At 46.1% G+C, this 26,515-nt stretch overlaps 1 protein-coding gene across 7 annotated transcripts in view; it reads left to right on the top strand.

The window, feature by feature from the left end:
- Nucleotides 1-25,960, top strand: part of EIF4ENIF1 (eukaryotic translation initiation factor 4E nuclear import factor 1) — a 33,924-nt gene extending 7,964 nt beyond the window's left edge. The window contains exons 4-19 of one of the 7 annotated variants that reach the window (XM_070762410.1): nt 3,710-3,837; nt 4,123-4,409; nt 5,037-5,238; nt 7,722-7,891; nt 11,864-11,999; nt 12,228-12,407; nt 14,851-15,071; nt 16,786-16,857; nt 18,440-18,635; nt 19,235-19,323; nt 20,190-20,329; nt 20,531-20,621; nt 20,984-21,113; nt 22,244-22,588; nt 24,252-24,416; nt 24,537-25,960. In XM_070762410.1, the coding sequence (XP_070618511.1) occupies nt 3,710-3,837; nt 4,123-4,409; nt 5,037-5,238; nt 7,722-7,891; nt 11,864-11,999; nt 12,228-12,407; nt 14,851-15,071; nt 16,786-16,857; nt 18,440-18,635; nt 19,235-19,323; nt 20,190-20,329; nt 20,531-20,621; nt 20,984-21,113; nt 22,244-22,588; nt 24,252-24,416; nt 24,537-24,766 (2,782 nt within the window). In that variant the 3' untranslated portion in view covers nt 24,767-25,960. Of the gene's footprint in view, nt 1-3,709; nt 3,838-4,122; nt 4,410-5,036; nt 5,239-7,715; nt 7,892-11,863; nt 12,000-12,227; nt 12,408-14,850; nt 15,072-16,785; nt 16,858-18,439; nt 18,636-19,234; nt 19,324-20,189; nt 20,330-20,530; nt 20,622-20,983; nt 21,114-22,243; nt 22,589-24,251; nt 24,417-24,536 lie in introns of all 7 variants that reach the window. The other 6 variants (XM_070762411.1, XM_070762407.1, XM_070762409.1 and 3 more) reach the window with 6 other exon arrangements.
- Nucleotides 25,961-26,515: the final 555 nt, after the last annotated feature.

Raw genomic sequence — 26,515 nt, 5'->3', positions numbered from 1 at the left:
TTCAGAGTAATTAGACATTTCCTATTTCTATTCTTAGTGCTGCCTCTTCAGTTCTTTGCATTATTTAATGACATTCCTATTATTCAGATTATTTGAGGACCTGCTTCTCCCTGATTGTGTCTGTCCATCCCATCAGATCCAACAGAAGAGACATGTTATGTGTCCCATCTATTAAAAAGTGCCATCTGATGCAACCCAGGAGGAGAGCTGTTTCTGTTGTGGCAGCCATTCTTGGGAATATAATCCCCTTCAGAGATGAGATGGTCCTTGGCCTTTTGCATGCCTTTGAAGACCTGGTCATTGTTTGTTTGTTTGTTTGTTTTCTATAACGCCCCTCTTCGAAGACTCGGGGTGGCTTACAACATATAAAAATAGCTAATATGGCTATCTAAAATCCCCAATTGATTAAAAATTAAGCCAGAGGGATGGTTAGAATATGAGACAGAGCCTGTGGAATGATTATATGAATGGCTGCTATGGTTTTACCTTAGCTTCCAATTTGTTTTCATTGTGATATTGCTGATATTTTTATCTATCTATCTATCTATCTATCTATCGATCTATCTATCGATCTATCTATCGATCTATCGATCTATCGATCTATCGATCTATCTATCATCAATCATTAGATTTGTATGCCTCCCTTCTCCGAAAACTTGGGGCGGCTCACAGGAGATCCCTACTCATCCAGAGTCATGAGCAGGGATCTCTAAACTTGGCAACTTTAACACTTGTGGACTTCAACTCCCAGAATTCAGCATGGCTGGCTGAGGAATTCTGGGAGTCAAAGTCCCTAGGTCTTAAAGTTGTTAAGTTTGGAGAACCCTGCTTGGTAGTGGGAAATGGGTGGCTGAGTAAATTTGAATGAATAAATATTATTGGAGAAGGTGTAATAAAGGTTCAATAGTTCTAAATCTTTTTTGTTACTTTTGTTACTACAGTGATCCCTCGAGTATCGCGAGGGTTACGTTCCAAGACCCCTCGCGATACTCGATTTTTCGCGATATAGTGGTGCGGAAGTAAAAACACCATCTGCGCATGCGCGCCCTCGCGCATGTGCAGATGGTGTTTTTTACTTCCGCACTTGGGAAGACCCCCGCCCAACAGCTGAGGACCCGCCTGCCCGCCGCCGCACCGCTCGTGCCGCCGCTGCTGGCGCGAGCAACGCCGCTTCCCAGCTGAGTGGCGCGAGCAACGGCGTGGGTGGGCGAAGGGCGGGCGCGCGGACAAGGGGCGCACGAGCGGCGTGGCGGCCGAACAAACGGCGGCCGCACGAGCAACGCAAGCGGCGTGGCGGCCGGACTAATGGCGGCCGCGCCTGGCGGCAGCACGACACACAAACAGCGTGGCGGCCGAACAAACGGCGGCCGCACGAGCAACGCAAGCGGCGTGGCGGCCGGACAAATGGCGGCCGCGCCTGGCGGCAGCACGAGCAACACGAACGGCGTGGCGGCCGAACAAACGGCGGCCGCACGAGCAACGCAAGCGGCGTGGCGGCCGGACTAATGGCGGCCGCGCCTGGCGGCAGCACGACACACAAACAGCGTGGCGGCCGAACAAACGGCGGCCGCACGAGCAACGCAAGCGGCGTGGCGGCCGGACAAATGGTGGCCGCGCCTGGCGGCAGCACGAGCAACACGAACGGCGTGGCGGCCAAACAAACGGCGGCCGCACGAGCAACGCAAGCAGCGTGGCGGCCGGACAAACGGATTCTCCTCCGACCTGCCCTCACCTTAGCTTCCAGCTGATGCTTCGATCCTTGGAAGAGGCCAGAGCGCCTTTCTGCACCACACTCTGCGCTCGGGTTCCTTTCCGGAAGATGGAAGTTTCTCTCCTTCCATCCTTTCTAGCAATACAATACTCGATGGTTAAAACCATTTTAACCATCGAGTATTGTATTGCTAGAAAGGATGGAAAGAGAGAAACTTCCATCTTCCGGAAAGGAACCCGAGCGCAGAGTGTGGTGCAGAAAGGCGCTCTGGCCTCTTCCAAGGATCGAAGCATCAGCTGGAAGCTAAGGTGAGGGCAGGTCGGAGGAGAATCCGTTTGTCCGGCCGCCACGCCGCTTGCGTTGCTCGTGCGGCTGCCGTTTGTTCGGCCGCCACGCCGTTTGTGTTGCTCGTGCTGCCGCCAGGCGCGGCCGCCATTTGTCCGGCCGCCACGCCGCTTGCGTTGCTCGTGCGGCCGCCGTTTGTTCGGCCGCCACGCTGTTTGTGTTGCTCGTGCTGCCGCCAGGCGCGGCCGCCATTTGTCCGGCCGCCACGCCGCTTGCGTTGCTCGTGCGGCCGCCGTTTGTTCGGCCGCCACGCTGTTTGTGTTGCTCGTGCTGCCGCCAGGCGCGGCCGCCATTTGTCCGGCCGCCACGCCGCTTGCGTTGCTCGTGCGGCCGCCGTTTGTTCGGCCGCCATGCCGTTTGTGCTGCTCGTGCTGCCGCCAGGCACGACCGCCATTTGTCCGGCCGCCACGCCGCTTGCGTTGCTCGTGCGGCCGCCGTTTGTTCGGCCGCCACGCCGCTCGTGCGCCCCTTGTCCGTGCGCCCGCCCTTCGCCCACCCACGCCGTTGCTCGCGCCACTCAGCTGGGAAGCGGCGTTGCTCGCGCCAGCAGCGGCGGCACGAGCGGCGCGGCGGCCGGACAAGCGGCGGGCAGGCGGGTCCTCAGCTGCTGGGCGGGGGTCTTCCCAAGTGTCCGGCCGCCATGCTGTTCGTGTTGCTCGTGCTGCCGCCAGGAGCGGCCGCCGTTTGTCCGGCCGCCACGCCGCTCGTGTGCCCAATGTCCGCGCGCCCGCCTTTCGCCCGCCCACGCCGTTGCTCGCGCCACTCAGCTGGGAAGCAACGCTGGGGTTTCCCCGCCGCCCACGCAAAGGGGAAACCCCGGCAAGAGGGGGAAGACCCAGGGAAGCCGCCCAGCAGCTGATCTGGCCAGGGGGAAGCAAACTCCACCATCTACGCATGCGTGGCCATAGGAAAAAAAAAATGGCGCACATGCGCAGATGGTGTTGTTTACTTCCGGGTTGAAAAATCGCGATATAGCGTTTCGCGAAGATCGAGATCGCGAAACTCGAGGGATCACTGTATTTTGCTATTTTAGTTGAGAACTGGTATACTGTTGTTATTATTTCATCTCAAACATTCTCAGCATTTTTCACTAGTCTTCTTGACTTATCCTTCATGACTTATTTCCTCTTTCTACTTATTGTATCTCTGTCCATTTGTGGGGGTTTTGACATGATTTCAGTACCTCTTTTTTGAATCCATTTTATTTTCTAATTAAGTTTTCCTGCTATTGAATCTCAGTTATTATTGATATAAAATTTACTTTTTAAAAAATTCAATGTACCTGTTCATACATTGCTGCACAGTTCCAGCATTTCTCTCAATGGACTTGCTTCTTCTCCCTTGTCATCAATTAAGTCTTCCTGTTTCAAAGGAAAGCGGTTCTTTTTGAGTCCATTTTGAATGTTCTGTTTTAAAATTACCTATGTGTTTGATACCTATGTGCTGCAGGCAGTCATTGAGCAGATTTGGACAGATTTTTATCACTGGGTTTTATTTATTTAATTTATATATTGCCCATCACATTTGCCTACCTCTCTTTGGTTTTGGGTTGGAAAGAGTAGATTCTTTGACGTCTTGGCTTAACCTCTGTCTGTTGCTGATTACCAAATGGCAGGTGAAATATAATGTGATTCTGCTTTTGCAACATTGCAGTGATGGGGTATGGGACCCTGAAAAATGGCATGCATCATTGTACCCAAATTCTGGAAGGACCTCACCGGTGGAAAGTCTAAAAAAGGAATTAGACTCAGATCGGCCTGCCCTGATACGGAGAATAGCAGGTGAGTTTATTTTATTTATTTTATTTATTTGATTTATAGGCCAAGAAGTGCTAATTTTGGACTCTGTCCTCACTTGATAGAATGGATTAGCACTAAACCAGAGCAGGTCTTGTTTTTATTGATAGTGGGTGGTGCTCATTTTGGATAGTTTTAATGTTTTACAAATAACAGAAGTCATTACTTGCATGCAAATGAATCGCTTAACAACTAGGGACGATTCTTCTTTTTTCTTGTACTTATTATGTCTGCCTCGGTCTGTGGCTAAAATCTCTTTCAAACCTGCAGATCCCAGAGAACGGGTAAAAGAAGATGAATTGGATATAGTGCTGAGTCCTCAGAGGCGAAGTTTTGGAGGAGGTTGTCACGTTACCACAGCAGCTGGTTCACGTCAATCCGGGAGTCCTCTGGAGAAAGAGAACGACTGTGCCCGTGTCATTGGTGGGCGCAGAATTGGGAGTGGAAGAATAATTTCTGCACGAAACTTTGACAAAGACCACCGAAGCAGTGAAAAGGACTCGAGAGATGTGAGAGAGAGAGACCGTGACAGGGAATACAAAGACAAGCGTTTCAGGGTTAGTACAAAAGTGGAGGAAGTAGAATGCGGCTTGGATTTGGCATTTAATTTCTAGGTTAGGCTTTTTTTAATGCAAGGATTGAAGATTCCTTGTGTATCTTCAAATGCTGGAAATACTTCCAGCCTGAATTTTTGCTAAGACATTGCCAATGTTTTTGGGATGCATCCAATTGTTGAATACTACAATTCCTGTTTTCTGGTTGGAAACAGACAATAGTGCTCCAAATGGGGTTAAGAGTTAGTGAACTTGCCTTTTAGCATAGGAATACGTTGCTTTTTTCTTAAAAAGCTCTGAGGGGGATGAAAATTGCACTTTTCTATCCTTGTGAACATCACAGGATCTTTGATGGCCTGAGACCAGGATGGAGATATGTACCATTCAACCCAGCAGTCAGAGAGTCCCCCTTTCTCTGTTCGGTTGTCGGATTAAGTCTGTTGGTTATTAAAAGGAAACATATTCAAAATATGAAAAAGGAAAATTAGTTGTAGTCTTGTCCTCTTTAAGTCTTGGCCTCATTCTCACCCCTCAAATTTTCCTGTTAATTTCTTTCCTGCTTAGTTCAGAGCCAAAGACTGCATAAGAATGTAGTAATGGTGATGTCTCTTATGACTTCTGTGTCCTCAGAGGGAATACGGGGACAGCAAGCGTCTCTTTGGGGAACGTCGAAGGAATGACTCCTACACCGAGGAAGAGCCCGAATGGTTCTCGGCTGGCCCCACGAGTCAGTCAGAAACCATTGAGCTCATTGGGTTTGATGACAAAATCCTGGAGGAGGAACACAAAGGGCGGAAACGAACCAGGCGCCGCACGGCCTCTTTAAAAGAAGGTACTTGAGGGACCACAGGCAGAAAGCTAATCCAAGCTGTCATTTGTGTTTGTTCCCCTTCTGAAATTTTTTCCCCTAGATGTTATTTTACTCTTATTCAGTAAAATTAGACTGAAATGCTTGTTGTAAAGTCAACTTTCTGCTTTTACTTATCATGTGTACTTTTCTTGCACACCAGAATAAGATTTAATGTGAAGGGCAGACTAATGAGCAAGTTTGGGTACTTTAGATCAGCGTTTCCCAACCGGTGTGCCGCGGCACACTAGTGTGCCGCGAGACATGGCCAGGTGTGCCGCGAGAAGCTCCAGCTGGGCGGAGCGCTGCCGGCGCCCCTGCCTGAGTGTCGTCCTGTGGATGGTCTTGGGCTTCACAGTCGCTTCCTGGTTCCCTCTCCTCCTACCGCCTGTGTCTCCCGCCGTCGCCTCCCACCAAGCCGTCGCCCGTTGCCGTGGGTTCCTCGAGTGGGAGCTGCCGCTTCCCTCCGTCCAGCTCAGCCACGCTGCCGTAGAAAGCACAGAGGTTATTGCCACCGCTTCTGCCTCCACTCAGGGAGCCACCGTGGTCACCGCGCCTTTTCCTCTCGCTCAGCTCAACCACGATGGCTCCCTGAGTGGAGGCAGAGGCGGCGGCAATAACCTCTGCACTTTCTATGGCAGCGTGGCTGGGCTGCCTGGAAGGAAGCGGCAGCTCCGAGGAATGAGGTGCTGGCGGTAGACACAGGCGGAGGGAGGAGAGGGAACCAGGAAGCAACCATAAAGCCCAAGACCAGCCACAGGACGACCTTCAGCCAGGGGCACCGGGACCGCGCGCAGCCATGGTGGAAGCAGCATGAAAAAGAGAGGATTCTATCCCACAAGGAGACGCCCACCGAGCTGCAGGTCCCGCTGCCGTCGCCTTCTTTCCCTCCGCCTCTTTCTCCTCATGCAGCCTGAGCCCGCCTTTGCGAGTCCGCCTTGGCTTTCGCTTCGCCCCATGATTTCCCCGCAATTTCATCCAGGCCACCTCTTGCCTCCTTTTGAACTGCGGGGAAATCTGCGGGCGAAGCAAAAGCCAGGGCGGGAGAGAAGCGCGGGGGTGGGGAAGGAGGAGAGCCCCTCAGCGCTTCCCCTCTGCCAATCTGCCTGCTGGTCCTCGCGCCTCGTTGCTACCTCCTGCCTTTTTCCAGGGGCCTTTGGAAGGCACCCAGGGAAGAGGGGGGATTGGGGGTGGCTGCAGCGGCTTCTCATCCGGCTGCTAATGCCCGCCCGGCCCCTCTTGCAGTCCCTTCACCGAGCGCTTTTGTCCCAGGCTGTCAGCGAAAGGGCTACAGGACAGGCAGGGCAGGCGTTCTTCTCACAGCTGAGGCAGGATTTGGAATGTCGGGTGTGTGTGCGTGCGGGCTCGGCATCCCCCTGCCACCCGGAACATTTAAAATAAGAAAAACCTTCGCCGGCCTCCGCAGAGAAGAAAGGAAGAGAAAGAGAGAGAGAGAAAGAGAGAGAGAGCAAGAGAGACATAGCAAGAGAGGCAGAGAGAGAGAGACAGAGAAAGAGAGAGAAAGAAAGAAAGAGAGCTAGCAAGAGAGAGAGAAAGAGAGACAGAGAGAGAGAGAAAGAGATAGCAAGAGAGAGAGAAAGAGAGAGAAAGAAAGAAAGAGAGAGAATGAAAGAGAGATAGCAAGAGAGGCAGAGAGAGCAAGGGAGAGAGAAAGACATATAGGGAGGAAAGGAGGGAGAGAGAAAGAGAGCAAAAAAGAGAGGAAGAAAGAAAGAGGGATGGAGAGAGAGAAAGAAGGGAAGGAAGGAAGAGAGAGAAAGAGTGAGGGAGAAATAGAGCGAAATGGAGGAAGATTTTTTTTTTGTCAAAACTTTTCTTTAGCCCGCCCCCCCCCCCGCCCCATTCAGTGTTCCCCAGGATTTTGAAAATATGAATAATGTGCCGCGGCTCAAAAAAGGTTGGGAAACACTGCTTTAGATCACCAGTATGGTAGCACGATAGTAAACCAAATAGTAACACATACAGATAAATTCATAATAGTGACTATTTTAATCTTCATCAGACAGGAATGAGTGAAAGAAAAATATCTTAATTTGATCCTGGAGGGGAAACGGCTATATGTGTGAATTTTCCTAAACAAGGTCTTTGCTTACTTTTTACCTGTTGAGCTACATTCTCCGTAGTTGGTTCTTTCCAGAAATTCTGTGCTCATGAACCAACGGCTGAATGTGCTGAACCTCAAGAGGTCTCAGGATGTCCTGCAGAAAAGTTTTTGAAATATGGCGTCAAAAACCGCCAGAATCAGAACAGGGCCTTTAGCTGGTTTCTCTCCTGAATGTTCAGCAGAAGGGCTCTCATATTGACACAATTGAGAGAAGCTTTTAATGAACTTAACTGTAGCTGCCAAAGGCAACGGCTAAGTCGTTTAGTAGTAAATATTTGATTTGAGATGATCCTGAAAATCTTTGTGCCCAGGCTGATTTGGGGTTTACTTCTCCAAGTAATAGAATGCAACGGTGGAGTAACTGAGGAGGAAGAACTGCGTACGGCTCGTGGCCAGGAGACGGCAGCTGACCAGGAGGTGCCCAGGGAAGTGGTCCTGCCAGAGTCAGCCCCTGGAGAGTTTGATTTCAATGAGTTCTTCAACTTGGACAAGAGCGTTCCAGGCTTGGCCTCAGTGAGTACTAAAACAGCATCAGTTGCAGTAGGGAACATACGGTGGGGTTTTTTTGTGTGGATCAGTGGCATGCCCTCTCGGGATATTGGGGCAATTCACTTCCTTTCGTGGCCTCCTCATTTTGGTGATGGTTCCACAGATATCCTACAAGGGCATAAACACTGTAAATCCTATTTTAAAAAACATGAATTGTTAAGCTATTTCAATAACATCTTTTGCTCTGATTTTTCTATCCACACACATTGAGGTTCTGCAGAAGAGTTTTACTAAACCTCACTTCTGTTCTCAGTGGTTGGAATTCCACCAATCCTTGTAAACACAGTGGCGTTCTCTTGAAAGGCTATGGGAGGAAGCGACTCCACGGAATATTAGTATCTGACTAACAGATATAACCAAATGTATTGGTTGTGTAATTGGTTTTGGTTATATAATTATAACCACAATCGGGCCTCCTAGAAACAAGACTGCTGAGGTTTTCAAGAGAAAACCTAATTAGGTAGAGTTAACCTAACATTGGCTTGTTGAGACCTTGGCCTGCTTAGTACTCAAAGCACGGGTTAATAATTGGGAAGCAAAAGAGAAGGTGGGCAGGAGGAATGGAATGAAAAGCCCTCCTGGAGGTCCTTCCTGGCTGAGACTCTACCCAAATACGTCTTCCGTCCTTCATTGTAGATCCCACTGGGTAAAATTCACAGGACGTTTCCAGGGTCTCTCTCACGCAGAGAGATTTTACCTTTGCACTGAGTGTGCAGCATGGTTTTTATCTGCACATCAGACATTGGATTCCCCTTCTCTATAGGTGGAGGAGGGACATGAAATGGAACCTTGTCTGATAGAAGGAAACTGCTATGAGACATTGTACTTACAGGCACATATTTTTCCTCACAAGGGCTGAATTTAATGCTATTATCCAGAACCCCCACCCCCGCATAGGACACTGTAAGGGAGAACTTTATCCGAATGAGACTGCAACCAGTAATCTCCCATCTTCACTTAGCAACCATTTCACTTAAGATTTAAGCATCAGATTGCAGTTGCTAAGCCAGGAGAAGGTTGACGCCACCAGCCTCAATTAATCCTGCAAGGTATCAAAAGTATGTTTCTACAAAGTTACAATGCACTTTAAATGAAACATTTTCTTAGTTGCAAATCTTAGAAGGAGTGGATTTGTGATAGCATGCTGTGGAAACCAAGTTTGACAGTCTAGGATTTAAAGTGTGAATCTGGATTTAAAATTGGCATGACTGAAATAAAAAAATCTTAGTTTAGTTTTTGGTGGAAGAACTTCAGGTCCTTTCATGTATTACACTAAACCATAATGCAATTTAGTTTTCTTTCTGTTTGAACTCAGCCATTACGGTTTATAAACTCTTGATTTGGTGTGATATCATGAGTGAATTGTGATTAAGACCATGTCTTAATATACATCACTTCAATCTTGATACATGGGCCAAGCTGTTAACTTGATGTGACTGAAATGTTCCTTGTTAAGAGGGAGGGAGTGCAGCTTTGAATTTAAAAGAGCAAAAAAGGAGGGAGAGAAAGCATGATATTATTAGTTTCCAGGAAATTGCCAGAAGGAGCCCCTTTGCCCTTAGACAGAATAGATTCTACTTAACTGGAACCAATTGGCCATCAGTGTCCATTTTAAATAACTTTCCTAAGGGCCCTCCTGTCTTGACCCAATTGCCTTTAAATAATTAACACACAATGAAAAGCTGACTTCAGACTAATCACTGCTGACTGGTCCCAGGCATGTCCGGAGCAGCCTATCCTTCCCTGAGCTCAGACTGAGCAATGGATTCCCCAGATGGCCCTGAACAGCTGTTGCTGGTTTTGTTTTGCAGAATTTCAAGTCAAAAAGCTTTCCAGTAACTTGGTTACTGCCTAACCACATGGGTCAGAATAGCAAAACTAAAATTGGTTTCTTTTTTCTTTTTAAATCCTATATCTGTATTGATTAATAGAATCCTGGCCTACATGCATAGTAGTGCTAAGAATTTAAGCTCAAAATAGTGGGAAGGAATCAAAAGTACAACAAAATTAATTTATAATAAAAATTGGTCTCCCAGTCTCTTTGCCCTCTGCCAAGTGACGCTCTCTAGGATACTTCCTATCATTTGCGTATCATTTTCTGTGTTGGTACACTTTTAAAAAGTAGGCACTCACATTCTAACTTTCTGAGGAAGCCAGCTGCTTTCTTTGAAATGGACATGACACTGGATGTGAGAACGCCACTTGGCAGCAACATACAGACTCTCCAGTTAATTCTGCACTTCCTGCCCCTTAATTAAATAACCTGGCTTAAAAGGAAATGGGAACTTAAAATAATATAAACCCAGAGCTGAGATAATAATACCTAAGTTTTACATATTGGGCCAGCAGCAGCTTGTCCGTGTAGAAAAACAAGGTAGTTAAGAGGTAAGGATCATATCTCCATGGTGCCAGCTTCTCTCTCCGAGTGGTTGGCAGGGATGTCGGTGTTCCTGTTAAGGGAAAATGGCTGTAGAAGAATGTGATCCAAACCTCGGTTAGACATCCTGTGTGCCTCTTGGTTTAGTAGGTCAATTTGGATAGTTGATGAAGCACCCAGACAATTTGTGGAGAACAGCTAATCATATTAACTGTTTGGCTCAACTACACTGCTCCCAAAAAATAAAGGGAACACTTAAACAACACAATGTTTATTTTATTTATTTATTTATTTATTTATTTTGTCCAATACACAATGAGGGTTTTAGTGGGTATATATCTATATACACATAGTAAAATACATGAAGAAGGTTATAGAGGAGATACTCATGGTAAAATATATCTAAGAAAGAATAGAAAAGAAGATATAACAATAGAACATATCAATGAAAGAATAGAAGAGATATAGGAATAGAAGAAAGGTATAGGAGATATAGGAGAGCAATAGGACAGGGGACGGAAGATACTCTAGTGCACTTGTACTCGCCCCTTACTGACCTCTTAGGAAACTGGATAGGTCAACCGTAGATAATCTAAGGATAAAGTGTTGGGGGTTTGGGGATGGCACTGTGGAGTCTGGTAATGAGTTCCACGCTTCGACAACTCGGTTACTGAAGTCATATTTTTTACAGTCAAGTTTGGAGCAGTTAATATTAAGTTTAAATCTGTTGTGTGCTCTTGTGTTGTTGTGGTTGAAGCTGGTCGCCGACAGGCAGGATGTTGCAGCATATGATCTTGTGGGCAATACTTAGATCTTGTTTAAGGTGTCTTAGTTATAAGCTTTCTAGGCCCAGGATTGAAAGTCTAGTCTCGTAGGGTATTCTATTTCAAAGTGGAGGAGGGAAGGGCTCTTCTGATAACTCCAAGTAAACCAAACTTCTGTGAAATCAAACTGTCTACTTAAGAAGCAACACTGATTGACAATCAATTTCACAGGCTGTTGTGCATATTCAACTTTGTACAGAACAAAGTATTCAATGATAATATTTCATTCATTCAGATCTAGGATGTGTTCTTTGAGTGTTCTCTTTATTTTTTTTGAGCAGTATATAATCTTGAGAGCTCTGTAAAGAGATATAATGGGATTATAAATGGTGATTCCCATTTCTTTCCTCAACAAATGTAGCTTTGGTGCATGGAATGCTTGGTATGGTGATAAAACAAGGGATTGAAAATCCTGTTTCTACCCCTTTATAAATGTCCTGTTTCTGCAGCTGAAACATGAAAGGCAAACTGCTGAACCAGGTGCCTCTGGAATCAAGCACACAAATGGATAGAACTTTAGAAAAGAGACATGACTGGTATCCATCTTGTATGTATGCTTAAACAAGGAGGAGAAAGTTGCTTAGGGCAGTTGAGAGTCACAAATTCAGGAAGAAGCCACCTGGTACAGGTGAAAAGATTTTGCAGGGTTTAATAATGTGCTACCTTTTATTCACAATTCTCAGACTTTTGTTCTGTCACTGTCTGAAATAATATTCCTTTCCCCTCGTTCTACAGATGATAGAAGATGTGCTGGGGGAAGGCTCCGTGTCTGCCAGTCGGTTCAGCCGCTGGTTTTCTAATCCTAGTCGATCTGGAAGCCACTCGAGTAGCCTTAGATCTACGCCCCATGAAGAGTTGGAGAGATTGGCAGGTAACTGTGTCTTGTCCTTTCAGCCACCATTCCATACCTTGTAGAGAGCTGTAGGATTGTGAGCTTCTCATGTTGTTGGTTGCTTCTTCCTTTTAAAGTGGCCGCATCTCGCCCATGGGAAGGAATATCTTGGAAATTGCCGTTGCAGCCTGTGAACGTCTTGCTGGGTTCCCATGGTGTTACTCAGCCGCAAAACTTACAAGGCAGTCCTGGTTTTTACTGTTTCAGGTCTAGAGCAAGGCATTCTGTCCCCTGGTCAAAACTCTGGAAACTACTTTGCTCCTATTCCTTTGGAAGATCATTCTGAAAACAAAGTGGACATCTTAGAGATGCTACAGAAAGCTAAAGTGGACTTAAAGCCTCTCCTCTCGAGTCTCTCAGCGAACAAGGAGAAGCTGAGAGAGAGCAGTAAGTCTTCCGTTCTGCTGTTGTACCTCTGCCTTCGGGGGCCTCTGACCAAAACAGCCTAAGGGCCAAGTATTCCTTTCCATGCAGGAAGTGCTAAGGCTCACTTCAGGAGTCCTCCAAGATATTTGTTGACTTGCACTTAATTGCCTGGATCTCTTGGTGTGGGTGAAGCTCCCCTCCGGGCCTGAGTGGCATCTAAGGCCAGGATGAAACCACTAAGCACTCGGATGTTTGGCTCTTGAGCAGCTCTTGCCAATACCATGTGATAAACCAGTGGTTCCCAAACTTGTCAACTTTAAGACTTGCGGACTTCGACTCCCAGAATTCTGGCTGGAGAATTCTGGGAGTTGAAGTCCACAAGTCTTAAAGTTGACAAGTTTGGGAACCACTGTGCTAAACAAACAAACACATAAGCTGTTGCCAAACTTGCTTCCAGCCTTGGCTGCCTCAGTGGTTTTAGTAAAGCTTCAAGCAGCGACCTGAGGCATCTCTGGACCTGCTGTAAAACAGGAACATTTAAAAGGTGGGGTGGTTGGGGGAAAGACTAGCACATGAAGTGGCAAGCCATGCTTACAAGATTTGCACAAGGAGGTGATTTAACTCTTAGTCTTCCTGCTGGAATCCCATCCTGTTAATTCTATTGAGGTCCACCTTTACCTGTGAGCAACTGGCATGGAAGACCTGCATGTGGCTTATGGGCATCCAAGCAGCTGGTCGGCCGGCTGGCTTTCCGGTCAAAGTCTCTTGGCCATTTGAAAGAGATACAGGCATGTGCCCGGTGCATCTTTTGCTTTGAGGCATCCATATTACGCAGCGAGCAGAACTTTTATTTTTGTTTCGCAGCTTGGCTGATGAATGTGCATGCTGGAAAATGGAGGGTTTGGTCCTGCAACAAGGGCATCTTGCTAAATAAACCTCGAGCCTTTTTTGCAGGCTCCAGGCTTCCTACAGAAATATTGCTGAATGTGTATGAAAGGCCGAGGGAAGCAAACTTGGGACTAGGCCTCTCCTGTGGATGCTGGTGCCCCTCAGTTGCCGTCTTAGTCACCAGGATTGTCTGTCCCAGGGTTTCTGTGCGGAAATCTGAGCCAAGGGGACCTCCTGCTTCAGGGTTCCCTCCTTTCCTCCTGCCTGGAACTGTCTGGCCAAGATGAGCTGCTTTTAGGGACTCTCTGGCTGGGCTTTGCCAGCCACTGCCCAGCCTCCAAACAGATGCTGTCTCTCTAGCAGACCAGCAGTCCTGTAAGCAAAACTCTGGACTGGCACACTTGTACCGCTATTTTGGTGCTCTCGGTTGTTAGGCAGAGGATTATTGTTAGGCAGAGGATTATTCAGGTGCTGCTTCTGCAAGAGAGGAAAGAGCCGTTTTTCCAATCTGATTGTAGTACATCGTACCAAAATGAAAGGAATAGAAGAAAAAGCCTTGTGGATGGCAGCACTTGTCTTTCAAAGCCAGACAGGGAAGGGTAGACTTCATTCTGAAGCCAACCTCTCTGCCCCATGGAGAGGAATGTGTGCTATGAAGATCTTGCGGGGTCCCGTTGGGTTCCTTAGCAGCAAAACCTGCAAGGCCCAGAGTTGATTGTTTGGTGAGATGGGGCGCTATATAAATTGGATAAATAAGTACAGTTTAATTGCACCCTAGTTAATGTTTGAATAGCCCAAAGGATAGCAGACTGCACAAGAGGGTGTTTGCTTCCTACTGAACTTCTGCTCGGAAATGAGTGAGATGGTGCAGGCTTCATTGGTGTCAGTGAGCCTTCCAAGCCTTTTGATTTAATCCCTCCCACTGCATCACACCTTAGAAGCCCCCGGCATCGAATTTCCATGCTTAAAAATTCTCGGAAGAAATTGTTTTCAAAAGGTGTGTTGCTCCACTGGCAGATTTCACAACGTCTTTTATGTTTGGGGGTGTAAAATACACTTGGAAATAGTTGTTGTAGAGCGCTGCTTGTGCCAGTGAGGCTTGTGCACTGTGAGCATGTATAGCTGGTTGTTTTTTGTTTCCCTTGTGTGTGCATTAAATTGTGCAAAATTGTTTGCTGCCTAATTATTTTCAGATTCAGAAATTTTGGCATCCTGGTGATTGAAAAATCCATTGACTTTCTCAGTCTGCATGATCCCCTCCCTTTTTTGATTGTTTTGCTATTTAGATGCCCTGGAAGATTGATTTCAGATTCAGTTGCAGCCTGAATGTTAGTTCCTAGCATGGCTTTAGAATCCCCACTATTATTATTATTATTATTATTATTATTATTATTATTATTATTATTATTATTATTAATTAGATTTGTATGCCGCCCCTCTCCGTAGAAGTCCTCCCGAATAAAGGTGGAACCTGCTTATGAACTATTCTGACAAGTCTCTGTGGATCCTGAATCTGTGCCTAGTTCTTCATTATCCACCCTCCTCCCCCGTCCCCCACCTTTTTTTCCCTCTCCAGCACATTCAGGGGTGGTCCTTTCCGTGGAGGAAGTAGAAGCAGGCCTGAAAGGGCTGAAAGTGGACCAGGAGGGGAAAACTGCAGGCCCCTTAATGGCCGAGCAGATGGAGAAGTCCCTCAATGACTCACGGCACTTTAAAGACGGGGACATGTCTGCCTTCAACAAGCTAGTCAGCACCATGAAGGCAAGCGGAACTCTACCTTCACAACCCAAAGTCAATGTAAGTAATCAGATCAAGGTTATAAATCCACCGCTCCTGTATACTGAACTATCCCTGCATGATACAAAGGTGCAACATGCGTATAATAAATGTACAGTTTCCCCACACACAGCCCTTTTTTTTAAGCATAAAGTGGTACCTCTACTTACGAACTTAATTCATTCCATGACCAGGTTCTTAAGTAGAAAAGTTTGTAAGAAGAAGCAATTTTCCCCATAGGAATCAATGTAAAAGCAAAGAATGCATGCGATTGGGGAAACCTCAGGGAGAGTGGAGGCCTTTTTCCTCCCAGGAGATTCCTAGAGATGCCCCACAGAGGCTTCTCCTTGCCTTTTCCGGTCCTGTTTCCTCCCAGGAGATTCCTAGAGAGGCCCCAAGGAGGCTTCTCCCCGTCTTTTCCGGTTACAGTTTTGGAGGCTTGGGCTTGTAAGTGGAAAATGGTTCTTGAGAAGAGGCAAAAAAATCTTGAACACCCGGTTCTTATCTAGAAAAGTTCGTAAGTAGAGGCATTTATAGGTAGAGGTACCACTGTATCAGCATACAAGTTGATAAGAAGCTTAGCATTAAAACACCCATTTTGGCATGCCAGAATCCAGGCCATGCAAAAAAGCCAAGCCCCATTCATGGGGTGCAGGTAGCATATGAAACCGAGCCCCCTCCAGTCTCAGAAAAATATTTTTCCACAGAACGGGTCTCTGATACCCAAAAGGTGGTGGGCCATTGCCCCAAAAGACAGTGAAAGGGCCTGGACGAGTGGATCATGTGTGGTGGGAACATGTGGTGAAGAGTATAATCAATTCAAATAAAAGCAGTCCCGGCTCACAGCCTGCCTTTGCCTTTGATTGAGATTCTTGGGCAAATTATTCCTGCTCATTTGCTTTCCTGAGAAAGCAAATGAGTGACAGCACCCACCACCAAAAATATATTACAATTGAAAATGTATTCTTCTACTACAAAACTCCAAAGGTGCCATAAGCCCATGTTGGAGACTTCCTCAATACGTCTTTACTAAAACTAGAGATAAGAGTCAGAATTAAATTATTTGTTAGCATGGCATAAGTTTGTTATCTTGCACTCTTTGAAGGAATGAGGTTTTAAAGGCTGCTGACACCCAGATCTAAGAGCCTGACTATAAAATGTGATGGACAATAAACTAATGGTCTGTATTTTAAGTCTGCATCTTGACATAATTGAACAATCTAGTTATGCTTTTGTATAATCACAACCCTTGGAAGAATATTAATGTTTTCTTTTAAAAATTAATTGAAAACTTTGAAGGAAAAGTTTCCCTTAATGTTTAATCTGGCCTCTTACTAGCAAGCTAATTCAGCTGCAAACACATTGCAACACTATTTCCTCTGGTTTGTTATCAATAGAACTTATTAAATTAAAGATCAGATTAGTTGGATCACACAGGCAAACAAAGTATTAAGATCTAAATCAGGCATTATCAGGAATTACTAAATATTGTCCAAATACTTTGATATTGATAGTTCTAGTTTGTTACTTTGGATTAAATCAGCCAAATATGTGTGTTGATTGCGCTAGGGAGCAACCCAGTGGCCAAACACTGGGTGGCAAAATAGACACTTAGCACCTCATTGGTTGAAAGATGCCTCCCTTTGCATGTGGTGATGGACGCTGATTGAGTTGGGATCAGAGAGTGAATTTTAGTGCAGGGAGAGAGATCACAGGCATGTTTTTTTCCTTTCAGCAAACTTCTGAAAACCCACTGATATCACCTTCTGACATGCCGGGCCAGGTAGCTACAAAGAATATCTTGCAGGTATTATAACAATCTCTCATTTTAGATTTAACATTAAGATTTATTAGATTTGTATGCTGCCCCTCTCCAAAGACTTGGAAGATTTTGTTCAGGCTCCTGTTGAAAACACTTCTGGCTATAGTGTTAGAGCCGTGATGGTGAACCTACAGTACATGTGCCACCTGTGGCATGTGGAGCCATATCGGAGCCACGTGGAGCCATATCGGAGGGCATGCGAGGCTCCAGTGCGCATACACACTGGCCAGATTTTTGGCTTTGAGGAAGGCTGTTTCACCCTCCTGAGGCTTCATGGAAGCTTCCCTAAAGCCTCAAAATACAAAAAAATGCTCTACAAGCCAGACGTTTGGAAAAGGGGACTTCCATTTTGCGCGTTGTGCTTTTTTTTTGCACTTCGGAGGCTTCAGGGAAGCTTCCTTAAAGCCTCAAAATACAAAAAAATGCTCAACAAACCAGAAGTTTGGGAAAGGGGACTTCCATTTTGCCCGTTGTGCTTTTTTTTTTGCACTCTGGAGGCTTCAGGGAAGCTTCCTTAAAGCCTCAAAATACAAAAAAATGCTCAACAAACCAGAAGTTTGGGAAAGGGGACTTCCGTTTTGCCCGTTGTGCTTTTTTTTTTGCACTCTGGAGGCTTCAGGGAAGCTTCCTTAAAGCCTCAAAATACAAAAAAATGCTCAACAAACCAGAAGTTTGGGAAAGGGGACTTCCGTTTTGCCCGTTGTGCTTTTTTTTTTGCACTCTGGAGGCTTCAGGGAAGCTTCCTGAAGCCCCAGAGTGCAAAAAACAGCGCAACGGGCAAACCGGAAATTAGGAAAAGGCACCAGCATATTAGTTTCAGCCTTGGGGAAGGCCGTTTCTCCCTCTGGAGGCTTCAGGGAAGTGTGAAAAACAGCACAACAGGCAAACTGGAAGTCCATTTTTCTGAACATCTGCTTTTCCCGCTTGGCTGTTTTTTCATCGTCCCAGGTTTCAGTGAGGCCTGCGTGCATGAGCGGGGGCGGAGGGGATTGTGCGCATGCGCAGGGGGCACTGCGGGGGCTTGCGCATATAGTGGGGGAGAGGGTAGGTGTGGGTATGTGCGCACGTACTAGCACCGGTACACCACACACTCTTGGCATGCAAACCAAAAGCACTTTGCCATCACTGTGTATCAAGAGAGCATTTTAATTATTCTAAAAAAAAAAAGTATATTCCATAAGACACATAATAATCATGTAACATCTGTAAAGTAAGAATGCAGTATTTGAAGTCTGATTTAATTACTCTTGACTGCATATGACTGAGCGGTGTTAGAACAGCTTTCTTCTCCACACCTCCCACTTTCTGCTTTTGCAAACCTTAGAATTAATCAGCGCCCTATTAACGGACTCCTCGAAAGAACACAGCAAACTGTCAGGAGCTTGAAATGTCTTCAACAGACCCCACACCTCAATTGGATAGCTGTTTTGCTTTGTTGCATGTTTATGGATAGAGGTTCCCAATGCCTTAAGCATAGAGCTGCAGTATTTGTGAGAATTGCAATTATACTGTCGGAAGAATGCAGAACGCATCCGTGGAGGTTTAAAAGCGCTGTCTTCTTCCCAAGGAGATCCTGGGGCCCTCCCCTTCTTGCAGGCAGGCGTCATCCAACGTCCTCAGCACCTTGATGGGGGGTTTGGAGCCGGTTCCCTCCCTCCTTTCCCAGAGGGCCTCCTCTCCCCCGCAGCCCCCCATCTCCCAGATGTTCCCCACTCGGGCTGCTTCAGCTGACTACTTGCGGCATCGCATCCCGTCTCCAGTTGGTAAGAAACGTTCCTGCTCAGGTAGATTCTGTAACTTAGAAGGTCGACCAGTTCATGTCTGAAGCATGACCCTTCTGGAGGTCAAGTCCTAGAATGAATGGGACCTGGGTAGAGTTTATCTGATCTAGTCCTTCGCCCAGAATACTCCTCTAGCATCCCAATAGGCTTCAGAAATATTTATGATTGGAATAAGCCAGACTCTGGTTCTAAATAATGTTGAGAACAACACTAAGCACAGATGCAGAAGAAGAAACCTCTTGGCTGGTCTCACTGGGTGTTGCTTTCGGGGGATTGTGGGAGAGGGGGAGACTTTCTGTCTAGGGCTGTGCTTTTAACCATTTTAAATCTTTAGAACTATAGTTTAAAAAGAATTCACTTGAGCAAATGGACAGTCCTTTTCAGAATTAATTGCTAAAACATCCCATGTTTTCCCTCTTCCGTTTCCTACAATCGGTAGCTCTCATTCTTCTCCACTAAGCATTCTGATCTCCTCCAGTGAAAGTTGCTTGTTCTAATACAAAATTGTACAGAAACTGCACTTTCCACTGAAGGAAAGTGCTCATGTCTTATTGGTGAAATCACTCATGATCTTATTTTAGGTTTTGGACCAGGAACACAGCAGTTGCTTACTGATCCATTTCAAGGGATTCGAAAACCGGTGAGCCCAGCCGCTGCCACTGCTGCTCAGGTAAGGGAAGGAAGCTGGCTCCCCCCCATCTCACTTGGGTTTAAAAGTGGAAGCAGAATGCCATAACCATTCAGTTTGTGATCTGGATCAGGGCTCTCCAACCGTGGCCAGTTTAAGACTTGTGAACTCAACTCCCAGAATTCCTCAGCCAGCTTTACTCTGGGACAAGTCTTAAAGTTACCAAGGTTGGAGACCCCTGATCTAGAGGGAGCACTTCGTTCCAACTGAGTAAAATGTTGTATTTTCAGTGCGAAAACTCTGCAGAAAATGTCCCTCCTGAAATGTATATACAGAATAATTTGCCAGGCCTTTCCTAATTCTGGAGGTCAGAGCATTTTGCTCTGGGAGATTAATGTTTTAGAAAATGCTGGGAGGCGTAGGTCAAAATGCACCCACCAATGACCATTTTTTCCTGATTATTTTAGAGGATGGTGACAATGAGGATTTAATGGGATCCAAGAAATGTGAAGCAACTGGAACAAAAGATAACCTACTTTAGAATAGAATATGTAAACACTTGTGGCCTAGCAATAGAGTTATTTAGAGGCTGTGTTTGATAGTCTTCAGAGTGCCACAGCTCTGAGAAGCAGCCTTGGTTTAATTTAACCTATATCCATAGGGTCTCCCTTAAATGGAGGCAAATCCTGCAGTGCACCAGATGAAGTTATTATAGGAGAAACAAGAGTGTGATGTATGACACACTCTGCAGAGTAGCAATGAGTTGTGTGCCTGCTTTGTAACAGAAAATTGTGAAGTAGCAAAAATCTCAAGGCAGTGAAAACCAGTGTCCACAGTCGAAGTAGACAGGAGTAATAAAATGCCATCTTGGTGAGGGTCTTGGCTGATTGAAGCCTTCTTGATTTCAGATGACTCCTCTAGAGTTGCAGCAAGCTGCGTTAGAGGGTCTCTCTCTTCCACATGACCTAGCTATGCAAGTGCCAAATTTCTACCAACCTGGTTTTGGCAAATTACAGTTGGATAAAAACAGAGACGGCTTCAGGAACCGGTGAGTTTAAATTTCAGGCTGGGAGTTGGAAATGCTAAACAAATGTCAAACTTGCCTGTCCATCTACCTTGGTTTCTCCACCTTCAAGGGAAAATGAAGCAAGAGGAGAAATCTGCCATTCCTTGCTGAAAAACCTTCGGCCAGGATTTTATTTCCTTGCAGGCAGAAAAAGATGTTCTAACGTGAATTTCTGTTTGATAGGCAGCCGCGCATGACTCAGTCTCCCGCCTCTCTGGGGCTCCGAGGAAACGCCTCTTCGCCTCCGACCACGGCTGCTCCCATCACTAGTATGGTCAGTGTCACACCGGCCATTGCAAAAATGTGGCAGCTTTTTGTTTTCAAGTACTGTATGTCAGATATGAGATGGAAAGAAAGGATAAAATTTGAAAAGTTCAAAAAATAGAAGACAGATTTCGTTAGCGTGATTGAGGGGAGAAGGCTGGCAGCATTTTCCATTTTAATTCATCCTGATTACTGTATTTTTTGTAGTATAAGACGCTCCAAAGTATAAGACACACCTAGCTTTCAGGCAGGAAAACATGTTTTTTTGTCTTAGCTGATTATTATTGCCAATGTTGGGCCCTAAGCATAACCAAACCTGATTATTTGGGGACAAATATATTAATTATTAATTGTTGGTTTATGCTTTTGCAGCTATCTCCTTCCTTTACTCCTACCTCAGTGATACGCAAGATGTATGAAAGCAAAGACAAGAGCAAAGATGAGCCCCATGCAGCCAAGTTGAAATCAAGCGAGAGAGAAGATAGTCCAAGGACAACAGAAGGTAGATTTGCTGTATAAAGAGAAGTGATTCCTAAAAGGTGCTTCTAGAAAGGAAGGACACAAACAAAACTCTTGACTGCAGGTCTTCCTAAAGTTTAAAAGTTTCTGAAGAGGGCTTTTACCTAAGAAGAGAGCTCTTGTTAGCCTTGGCCATTGTAACAAGATCCAGAGGGATTGCGGAGACTAAACAAATAACACGGGATCCATCTCCAGACTTCCAGGAATGCTTTGATATATAGTGGTACCTCTACTTACCAACTTGATTCGTTCCGTGACCAGGTTCTTAAGTAGAAAAGTTTGTAAGAAGCAATTTTTCCCATAGGAATCAATGTAAAAGCAAATAATGTGTGCGATTGGGGATACCACAGAGAGGGTGGAGGCCCTGTTGCCTCCCAAGAGATTCCTAGAGAGGCCCCATGGAGGCTTCTCTCCACTTTTTCCAGCCCTGTTTCCTCCCAGGAGATTCCTAGAGAGGCCCCGCAAAGGCTTTCCCCTGCCTTTTCTGTTTAGTTTCAGAGGCTTGGGTTTGTAAGTGGAAAATGGTTCTTGAGAAGAGGCAAAGAAATCTTGAACACCTGGTTCTCATCTAGAAAAGTTCATAAGTAGAGGTGTTTGTAGGTAGAGGTACCACTGTATTGGTAAACTCTTGGACTTGGGAACAAGGCTATCACTGGCTGTTCCTAAAACAAGACAAGATCAGGGTTAGGCAAAATTGGCTCTTCTGTGACATGTGGACTGCAATTCCAAGAATTACTGAGCTAGCATGGCAGGCTCAGGAATTCTGGGAGTTGAAGTCCACAAGTCATAGAAGAGTCCACTTTGCCTACCTCTGGACTAGATGGTCTCCTTACAGCCAGAAAACAGAGACATATAATGTAAGAGTAAAGCATAACTGTCCTTGCTCTTTCATCCAAAGGATGAAAAACTGCTCCAGCTATGGGACAGTACAAAGCTTCCGTGACAGGCAAGGGAGGGTTGCAATCCCGCCTGGAGTCATTGTGCTCTTGAGCTCGCCTCCATCCTTCCTGTTTTCCCTTGGCTTCAGGCGGCCAAGAAGATTCCTTCACGTTGAGAAGAGGGTAGATCATGCACAGGGTGGTTGAGCTCGACTTCTTTTGTGTTCCTCTGCAGAGAATCTTTTGCCAACCAGGCCCACGGATCACGTTGATCAAGAGAACTCGCCCTCCATAGCTCCCAAACTATCATCGCTGCAGCGCTCCACATGCTCCATCCCGCTTTCTCAAGCCAAATGTTGCACCAAAGAGCAGGACTACCGACCAAAGTCTTCTGGCAGAAAAACTCCCACCATGGCTTCTCCGGTTCCAGGGAATACTTTCCTCCGTCCAATCCACCAAGTCCCCCTGGTTCCTCATGTTCCGATGGTACGGCCTGCTCATCAGTTGCCCCCAGGATTAGTCCAGAGGATGCTGGCACAGGGCATTCATCCACAGCACCTTCCTCCTCTGCTGCAAGCAGGTAAACTTCAGCTTCCCACCTGGTTGAAGGGGCCTCGTTGACCAGTCAGCCCTTCATTTGTGCTCAGCGCTTCTAGGTGGGGTTGTCAGGCAAGGCTGAAAGATTAGCACAAACACACACGGAATGTCTTTTGATCTTACTGCAAGTTTGTAGTTTGTTTTCTCACAAGGGCAGTTACTGCCTTAGCTTGTCATATCTGGAAATTGTGCAAGTGGTATAAAAGTTGAGCAGCTGCATCTGGTAGGAAGCCCACGTTGTTATCTACTAGTGTGGATTGCTTTCTGATAGGAACGTGATAGTGGAGACATACTGTGCTGATTTTCACAACCATGAGGAGGGAGTTAAGGGCCCTGAGTTTGCCTTATGAGGCAGCAGCTGTGGATGATTCAGATTTAACTCTGTCTGAAATGGCTTTGATGGTTACAAGAAAGGCAGCAGTTTAGACCTTTGCCACCCTCAGCTCACAAAGGGTTGTCCTAGAGAGCTTCCTCCCTTCATCCTTGACTTGTGGGAAGGGCCCCCCTGAGAGGTACATAGGAACATAGAAGATTGACGGCAGAAAAAGACCACCTGGTCCATCTAGTCTGCCCTTATACTATTTCCTGTATTTTATCTTAGGATGGATCTATGTTTATCCCAGGCATGTTTACATTCTTTGACTGTGGATTTACCAACCAAGTTTGTTCCAAGCATCTACTACTCTTTCAGTCAAAGAATATTTTCTCATGTTGCTTCTGATCTTTCCCCCAACTAACTCCAGATTGTGCCCCCTTGCTCTAGTGTTCACGTTCCTATTAAAAACAACTTCCCTCCTGGACCTTATTTAACCCTTTAACATATTTAAATGTTTCGATCATGTCCCCCCTTTCCCTTCTGTCCTCCAGACTATACAGATGGAGTTCATGAAGTCTTTCCTGATAAGTTTGATGCTTAAGACCTTCCACCATTTTTGTAGCCTGTCTTTGGACCCGTTCAATTTTATCCATATCTTTTTGTAGGTGAGGTCTCCAGAACTGGTCACAGTATTATTCCAAATGGGGTCTCACCAGCGCTCTACAGAGTGGGATAACAATCTCCCCCTTCCTGCTTGTGATATCTCTAGCTATGCAGCCAAGCATTCTGCTTGCTTTCCCTACCGCCTGACCGCACTGTTCACCCATTTTGTGACTGTCAGAAATCACGACTCCTCCAACCTTATCATCTGAAGTTTTTGCTAGCACAGAACTGCCAATACAATACTCAGATTGAGGATTCCTTTTGCCCAAGTGTATTATTTTACATTTGGAAATATTAAACTGCAGTTTCCTTTGCTTTGACCACTTATCTAGTAAAGCTAAATCATTTACCATATTACCAACGCCTTCAGGAATATCAACTCTATTGCACACTTTAGAGACATCCACAAATAGGCAAACCTTCTCTACCAAACCTTCCCATGTCACTCACAAACATATTGAAAAGAACAGGACCCAGAACAGACCCTTGTGGCACACCCCTTGTAACCAGGCTCTGCTCAGAATACTCACCATTAACAACAACCCTCTGATATCTACGCTTCCGCCAGCTGCAAATCCACTGAACTATCCAAGGATTAAGGTACCAATGTGAAAAGTGCTAAGTGTGGAGGATCCTTGTTTAAAAATGTTACAATTCCATTCAACAGGTATGATTCCTCCTGGGGTTGACCTGTCTCACCTGCAGGGAGTATCTGCTCCCCTCCTTGGTCAACCGTGCTACCCGTTAACTGCAGCTGGCCACCCTCTCTTGAATCCTCGCTCGGCGACTCCTTTGCAGCTGGCAATGATGCAGCAGCAACTGCAGCGCTCAGGTAAGGGGCCTCCCTCCCTGTGGGTAGCCCTGAATGGGCTGTTTGCCAAGCCAGCCATGCACCCCCTTCATCTTCATCCCAGATCTGTAACACCAGCTGGTTGGCTTCTCTCTCTCTCAGGCACCGGCACACAAGGATCTGCTGTTGGAGTGCAGACCACTCCTCCCCCTCTGTCCTCTCGGACTGGACTGCCTCACATGCACTCGCAGCTTGACCATCGTGCCACTGCCCAGCGAAGCAGCTCCCCTGTCGGCCTGGCGAAGTGGTTTGGTTCCGACGTCTTGCAGCAGCCCCTCCCGTCCATGCCCTCCAAAGTGATCAGCGTGGATGAGCTGGAATACCGGCAGTGAGGAGGCCGGTTGGGGAGCAGGACCGGCCCTGCTTCTGACTGGAGCCGCCTCCCCTCGGGTAGTGGGGCCTCTCGGGCAGGCTCCACTCCTGTTTCTTTTGAGGTGCTTGGGTTTCGGCACGTGGTGCAGAGTTGTTTTTGGAGTGGCCAAAAGCCCCATGCGCCTGTCCCGACTTCCATGTCTACATCAAGATTGAGCGAATTTATTACAGACTGAATAGTGAACCCTGGAAAAAACTCGGATGCGAGACGGTACCAGAAGAATTCTGGAAGCATCTACCTTTTTTTTTTTGGATTTTTTTTTTTTTTTTTTTTTTTTGTAAAAACGTAGGAATGAAGTGCTGGTGACCTCGTGGGACAGAGGTGTCAACGCCTTCAGGGTTCATCACTGGAAATTCTATGTACAGACCAATGTATGAACATCTTTTTTTGTATATATATATCCACGGGAGAGCTTTTTTTGAACTTATACAGCTGTACATATAAGAGTAGCTAGTAAAAAGTTAAGCTTTAGTTTGTGTGCCTCTGGTTTGGATCTGTTCACTGTACATGTGGGATGTGTATTAAAGGTGCCGCAGAAGTCAATTGTGAGCCAGGCTGCCCTGGCTTTGCCTCTTGTGTGTCCCGGTCTTACTCCTCTACACTCTGTTCTAGGCGGGTCACGAAAAGTGGGGAAAGGCCACTTGGTACATACCGTGTATTTTTGCAGGGCAGAGGAAAAGAAATTACTGGGCTGGGATCTTAAGCCTCCGAAAAATGGGCTGAGAGATGCTGCCATCCTTCATCACGGCACACAAATTTAGGTACCCTAGACCTGTTAACTCTGCTGCATCTTCAGTGTTGCTGTTCACTAAAGAGTCAGACATAGCTTCCCTTGAGTGTCTACAACTGCTAGCAGTTATAGTAATTTGTTCCTCCCTGCTGTGAAGTAACAGCCTTAAAATCAGACCCCTTCCAATCCAATCCTGAATTGTTTCAGTTGGTGGCACTCTGTGTTAGCGTGGATGACCCAGTTTGAATAAATGCCCCATAAATTATGCCATGACCTCCATGTGGGCCATTAGTGACTGAACACCTGAAGATTCTGTAACATGAACCTAGTCACAGGTGTTATCCCTGTAAGATTTGTTACATCAATTTTTTTAAAAAAGAAAACTTTCCAGAATTCTTTCTGTAAATAAAGTCAATTCTATGAGCTCTCTGACTTATTGTGTAAAGGGATATAGGGGCATATTTACGAAATGTGACTCCATCAAAACAAACAAGTTTCCCATGAGAAATTCCAAGATACATTGTGACATATCTTTTATCAGGAAAACTCAAAATTCTTGAGGATTTCAGAACTCTAGGTATCTGGTTGCAAAAGTGTTTTATTTTTAAAAAAACATCTGATGGTACCTCTCTAATCTGCAACCACAGTTTAGAAGTATGTGGCCGCTGCTTTTGGGAATCGCTTCATTGATAGATTGAGGTGGTCTTGCTAACACTGAATCAAAAGCTTCAAGATTCACACACACACACACACAATGAAGACATTGAATCTTGACAGTTTTATCTCTAGAACGGGTGTCAATAAAACTCAAGGTCCACGGGCCGGATGCAGCCCACGGGGTACTTAGACCTGGTCTGCGAGGCCGGCAGCAGACGCCCCTGCGTGTCCATGCGCGATTTCGCTACCTGCCCAGGCGCAGTAGCGTAATTGCGTTGGACTCTGCCAGCACTCAAGAGCCACGGGGGCGAGCACATGTCA

This window comes from Erythrolamprus reginae, chromosome 10 (genome assembly GCF_031021105.1).
Source record: "Erythrolamprus reginae isolate rEryReg1 chromosome 10, rEryReg1.hap1, whole genome shotgun sequence".
NCBI lineage: Eukaryota > Metazoa > Chordata > Lepidosauria > Squamata > Dipsadidae > Erythrolamprus > Erythrolamprus reginae.
The sequence above is the reverse complement of the archived record's forward strand: the minus strand, read 5'-3'. Positions and strand labels throughout refer to the sequence as shown.